Source organism: Natator depressus, chromosome 13 (assembly GCF_965152275.1).
Source record: "Natator depressus isolate rNatDep1 chromosome 13, rNatDep2.hap1, whole genome shotgun sequence".
NCBI classification, from domain to species: Eukaryota; Metazoa; Chordata; order Testudines; family Cheloniidae; genus Natator; species Natator depressus.
In genome coordinates, this window is record NC_134246.1 from 31,734,501 (window position 1) to 31,740,693 (window position 6,193).

The 6,193-nt window shown below is 41.9% G+C and overlaps 1 protein-coding gene across 1 annotated transcript; it reads right to left on the reverse strand.

Annotated features, from left to right (window-relative positions):
• Positions 1-2,628: 2,628 nt before the first annotated feature.
• GDF5 (growth differentiation factor 5) lies at positions 2,629-5,910 on the reverse strand. Its single transcript, XM_074969800.1, has 2 exons — positions 5,277-5,910; positions 2,629-3,576 (listed from the first exon to the last, which is right to left on the reverse strand). Exons 1-2 carry the CDS (start codon positions 5,908-5,910, stop codon positions 2,708-2,710), a joined length of 1,503 nt encoding a protein of 500 aa, XP_074825901.1. The 3' UTR covers positions 2,629-2,707.
• Positions 5,911-6,193: the final 283 nt, after the last annotated feature.

The following is a 6,193-nucleotide window of genomic DNA, read 5'->3' on the forward strand; positions in this document are numbered from 1 at the left end:
TTCTGATGCAGCATTTGTGACAAAAGTACATGCGGGGCAGACACTTTTCACAAAGGGTGTGGCAGTGTGGGATCAGGCAGTGAAAGTCGGTAGTAACTGGACATGTGAGCAGGAGCCTGAAATCTATGATCCTTGGAATTCTTGGCAAATCTCTTTGTAATTTCACCTAAAAGTTCCAGCTTTGTCGTGAAAGGTAGGGCTTGTCTACACTACCCGCCGGTACTCCTCCAGAACGAGAAGTGCAAGCGGAGTCGACGGGAGAGCGCCAGCTGTCGACTTACCGCAGTGAAGACACCGCCGTAAGTAGATCTAAGTACATTGACTTCAGCTAGGCTATTCACGTAGCTGAAGTTGCGTATCTTAGATCGACTCCGCGTGGTAGTGTAGACAAGCCCGTAGTGATGAGTGAAGCTCAGAGGTTTATTCTGAAGAGGTTCCCAGCAGTTGTTTATCCAAATTATCTGCATTAGAATCTGTGAGATGAAATTAAGAAAGGGGGAAATTAAGCCGTATTTTCCCTACAAATAGCTGCAGAGAGCAGTCTTCCACTGACTGGGAAGACAAGCTGGTCTTGCTCATGTCTGAAGTACATGCCTCTGTGGTTCTTAGAGCTACATAATTGGGCTGCAAATCTCCTCAGGGTGGTTTTTGCTGTGGTACTGAGTTCCTTCTGCCTCCTGCCCTGTCCCAGGCTTCAAGAGCTACCAACAACCTCAATCAAACAGAATAAGAAACTTCACTGAATTTTTCTAACTTTAGGAAAGGTTGTGCTGGTTTCAGTCCAAGGGATGGGGAATGTCTGGAGTTTTTTTAGACAAACCAAAGTACGCATCAGTACAAACAATCCTTATGTACGTTCAGCGAGTCTGTTTACACAGCATACACAGAACAATGGCATTTTTCCTTTTCTAATAGCTACTTGAATATATAGCACTTGTGTGTTGGCGATAGCCATGAGGCAGATTTCAGAACTATGGGATAAACTGCAGAGCTATGCATGTTTAACTATCTCCCCAGGACTTATTCTAATACAGTATTACAAAGCCCTGAGCAGCTTCAGGCAGCCATCACTTTAAAATGTATATCAACCTGCTGTCGAGTGATGCTTCCCCCTTTAGTCCCCAAATGTGGAAGTCTCATCTCCCCCAGCCCTGTTAAAAAAAAAAAAATCACACTGGCACAAGGCCCAGGATGGGTCATATTCAGTCCTGCAGGTAGAAGCTTTATACCATTGGAAAGGGATCGTACATTGGGAAGTTACCTACAATAGTTCTTCTAGATCTAAAAATATAATTGCCAGATTCTCCATTATGATCAGGCATCTTTGAGTTGCACAGTCAGCACAACGGAGCTGGACTTTCGCTGTGTCTCGCCAGAGGGGCGGCACCCCTCTGCCATAAAGCCAGCAGAAGTCAGCTTCTGTGCCAAGTGCCCCGTCCCACTGCAGAGCATGGGGCAAGGTGGACAGAGTGGGGCTCTTCTCCACTCCGTTGACCCACAGTGGAGGGATTAAAAAAAATAGTCCCAAGACAAATTCATACCTTCAAATATTTCTACAACAGATGCAGCATGCACAAAATACAGTGCAGTAAAGGTTAATGGCACTCATTTGCAATCACCACTCTCATCCCAGACTCAGCTACTAAACCCTTTACTCTACCATCATGCATTCTCGCAGTAAATATTTCTTCTGATACTTCCACGATGAACAAGTGCAACTGGAGGCGATCAAAGGTATGCACACGAAGATGATATCGATACCAGTAGCACCCTGCCTTACTGACAGCTCCCTTTCCATCGTATTTATTGTACAGGATTCAAAACAAAGGATGTTAGTAACATTATAATTGTGCAGATGAAGAGAGCTAGCTACACCACAGCACTGTGTCAATAATTTATTACATTTTATGCTGTTATTGAGTAATTTTACTACGAGCACTTGAGAACAGCTTGAACCTTATACAGAGTAATACAACTTGCAACATACCAGTGGATAGAGTGAATAGTTAAGAAAGAGGTGAAGCTTGGAACAAAACATACATTGAAACAAATATGCTTCTGCATTTATCTAGCTCCATGTACAATCAAATACTAAATCAACACATTATATTTAATGATTTTTTTCATATACACATAATTTTAAGAGCTAATCGGAAAAGTTCATCTTACAGTGTAACTATTTACACCAAACTCTGAGTGTAGGGACATTGCTTTCTCTTACAGACATTAGTATTATCTTCAAACGTTTCCTAATGGACATGGTGAGGAAGATATTGGAAGTGGGACTCAGACTTGTCTTAAGAACAACATTTAAAGGAACAGTAATGTTTTTTTAGAGGTGTATATGCAGCTTATTAACTTTACATTTAACAATATCCTTAGGGATTAAAACAGCAGAGCTTTTTGTGGTATGGAATTTTAATTTCCTTGGAAGTGATCTTTAGTGAGAACAATTCTCTTGTGATTACGGAATTCTTTACTCAAAGCCCCATTCTGGGCTAAGTTTGGAGGGTGACAGTATTGAACTACTGCTAAAATGTGTCTACCACTAAGAGACATACAGACACAGGGAGAGTTTAGCAGATTGTTTCTTATTACCATTGTTAAACCATAGGTGTCCTAGGGGTAAGAGGATTAGTTACTCTTGTTTGAGAAGAGGTTCTTGTCAATTATCTTTGTTAATGTGTTAATGGGAGGGATTGTGCTGCTACCTACAACCACATGACTCCACTACCATGTCTTCATATTGTTTGTAGACCACGTTATTTGCAGAGTCTATAAAGAGAATGCTAATCGGACTCAGTCTGGTCGGAACACAGCAAGTCGGAGGAGTAGATTCTGGGTCCATTGAGTTCATTAGCGTTTGGATAACTGCGTGATTGGTGGGTTCCAAATGAGATCGAAGAGGAAATTCACAAAGCCCTTCACAGTGATAAGCTTCATATTCCAGAGGGGCTATTATCCAGTCGTCCCAGCCCATGTCCTTAAAATTCACATGGAGAGCTTTTTTACTACACCTTGCCTTCAGGTTCTTGTTGGGCCTCTTCCCTTGCCTCGTTGCTAGAGGAGCTCTTCTCTTCCTCCGCTGATTGAACAAGTATTCATAAACAGTTTTGTCATCTTGGCCTGATCTCGCCTTGATTTCATTAAAAAACAGGTCCCTTTTTTTTGTCCTCCCAAATACCAAGAAGAGAGCCTTTTCATTGACCTGCCTCCCTGTTCTATTCAATCCCATACTCCTCGGATCAATAGCTCTCCCCCTATCAAAAGCTTCGAGTTCGAAACACAAGTTAACTGAGTTTTTAAAATTCCTAAAAAGTTTCCAAATGTCAAATACTTCCCATTTTGGTGTATCTGCAGTGCTGACAGTGCGAGAGTCCAGGAGAGTTGCTGCTTGTCTGTTTGTGGGGCAACTGAACAATTTCACTTGGGAAGTTTTCCCAAGAGAATGAGGCTTCCAGGTCTCAGAGGGCTTTTTCCTTAATATCCGCAGCTCTGCCCCCAACAAACCATCTTTTTCTAATGCACTGATGTCAAAAATATATTTTTGTTTTCTTATGGCTGGAGCTCGGTCATCTAAAACAAAACAAAAACCGCAGACACTTTTAAGTTTATTGTAAACAAGAACGAGTATTAGCTCTAAAATTCCTCCTGTTACTTCTGAAGTTTGCTCACAAACTCACAAGATCACTCGCTATTAGCCCACAGTCTTGGAAGTCATAATAAAGAGCCTTTTAACCAATACGGAGACAGTCATAAAAACCTGCTCTGAGCTGAGACTCAGAGGAGCTTAATGACTCAGTAGTGAAATGGCATTCTGAACTCTTCTTGTTTCAGCTAAAGAAATGTAATCTCACCTGTGTGTGTTTTCTGGCCCCAAAGTATCAATTAGCCAACTGGCAGAGATTTCTCCTTCAAGTGTGAGCCATCGCAGTGCATAGCCACCACTTACATTCTTGACATAGGACTGAAGTGGGGCTTAAGTGGTGCCTGGACCTCATACTGGGCCCCTGTACGGGGGTGAATTTCACCAATAGACAGTACAATGGTGAATTTGTCCTTTAAAACCCAAATCCTCCAGGAACTCCCAGGCACCAGGACAACTGCTTTATTAACTACACAAGGCTCAACTTATTCTGATGGAGCAAAATAATATAACCCCCAGAACCACTGTTTCATTTGCCTGGTAAGGCTGATAAGAAGTATTGTTAAGAAACATGGCTATTTAAATTCAGCATGTTACATTGACGTTGCCTTCCAAAGGAAAATCAAGAATTTCATCTGGAATGCAGCTCTGCTGAACAGCATCCCATTTCTCTACAGCAGCCAAATTGTGATCATTAACTGCCCTCGGTGTCCCCGTTCTGGACTGGATTGTCAGGTGCCAGCCTCATCATTGCTCTCTCATGCATAGCAGTCCCAGGAGCTGCTCTCCATGGGCACCATCCATGCTCACTGAAATCCCTGAAAAAACACACCCTAACGTTATGGAGAGCAGCACTGGGCTCGAATTGCCCTACTTGAGCAGTCAGGTGAACACCTGATCTGTGACACTGCCCATCTCACCAATAAGAAGCTACGTGATGAACAGGAAATGAAGCCTCTTCATTTATTGGAGGAAGGGGTGCACTAGGCTAGCTCAATTTTCTCAAAATTTTCCACAATCAGAAACTTGTGCCACAGAGTCTCAGGTCTCTCCTTGAAGAGGCCAGCATTTTCACAAAGAAGCTCTTTGTTTTGCTCCTGGAAAAGCACAGAAATAGCACTGTCTTTACAGCGCCATATGCCGGTAGACATATGGCTAACAAGAAATAAAATGGTATTTTACCAACTACTGTAGTTTAAGTATGAAAAAAGCCCCCGAGTCATATTTTCAAAGGTGTTTAGGCACCTAAACATGCAGATAGGCAGCCAGTGGGTTTTCAGAACCACCTAGGCATCTAACAGCCATTCATTTCAATAGGAGTTAGGTGCCCCAGTGCTTTCGAAATTCCCACTAGGCACCTATCTGCATCTTTAGGCATCAAAAAGCCTTTGAAAATCTGTCCCTAAATGTTTTGCTTAGCTAGCATACAAATATTATGCCCTGCTGCCAGAAGAATCTTCGAAGCTTAAACTGAAAAGACAAAAACTGCCTATAAGTTACATGATTCTGATTACATTCGAATGAGTCAAGCTATTTTCTTTCGATAATGATCATTATTTTTCAATTAACAATATATGCAGACATGCATCACACACACACACACTCATAAATGCTGTAGCTCCTTTCTTACCTTGTCCTTTATCTATAAAGCTTGTTATTGTATTGGCAAGTCCAGTCTCCAGTTTTACACTTCCATTAATGCCTTTTCTTTCTGCATCCGAGAGAGTCCTGTAGAGGGAGAGCATGTATTCATGTGGCGTTATAGGGGGATGTTTGAAAGTCTCTTTAGGTTCCCTTTGTGTTACAGGCTCTTTAGTCTTTTTGGTTTTGTAAGAACTGGCATCAGTATTGCCTGTGCCAGTTTTTCTGAGTGAGGCTTTGCTGCCAAGGTTCTGCACCTTTGGGGTCACTGTCCTTACTCCAGATTGTCTGTTTGGGGACTGCCCTACTTTTGTGTCTGTGGTCCCTTCTCTAGAGAGACTCTTCTTTGATTCATTATTCTTTGCCAAGAGAGCTCCAGCTTGAACAGTATTGCTTTTAGCTCTAGCCTTTAAGGTCCCAGTACTATATCCATGGCTTCCAGTCCTAAAGGTACCTGCCCTTGGCGAGGGATTTGTCTCTTTTCCTTCTGCTTTTAACAATCCTAACTTGGATCCTGGATTACTCTGACCTGCTTCGGAATTACTCAGCACTACAGAAACTAGAACCAGGTAAAACCAAGTCAAGTGCCAAAGCAATAAAGTGAGAAAGTGCAAGATTTTCATCCTCTGGTCTTCCTTTGAATGCCACTAAAGAAAAAATCAGAAAAGGTTCCTCCAGTTTGGCATAAGAAAACATGAAAGAAATTAAAAACTGAAGTCAGCAGGAATAGTTTTCTTTTAAGTTTAAAACACTTTAAATCTGTTTGTTTAACATTTGTATCCAGTCCCATAGTGGAAATGCTCATTTATTCAGATCTAATCTTCTCCTGGCCTCAGTTAGCAGCTAAAAAGAACTTGTTCTTGAAAAGAGAAGGTTTACCACCCCTTTTTCTTCTGTAAAACTGAC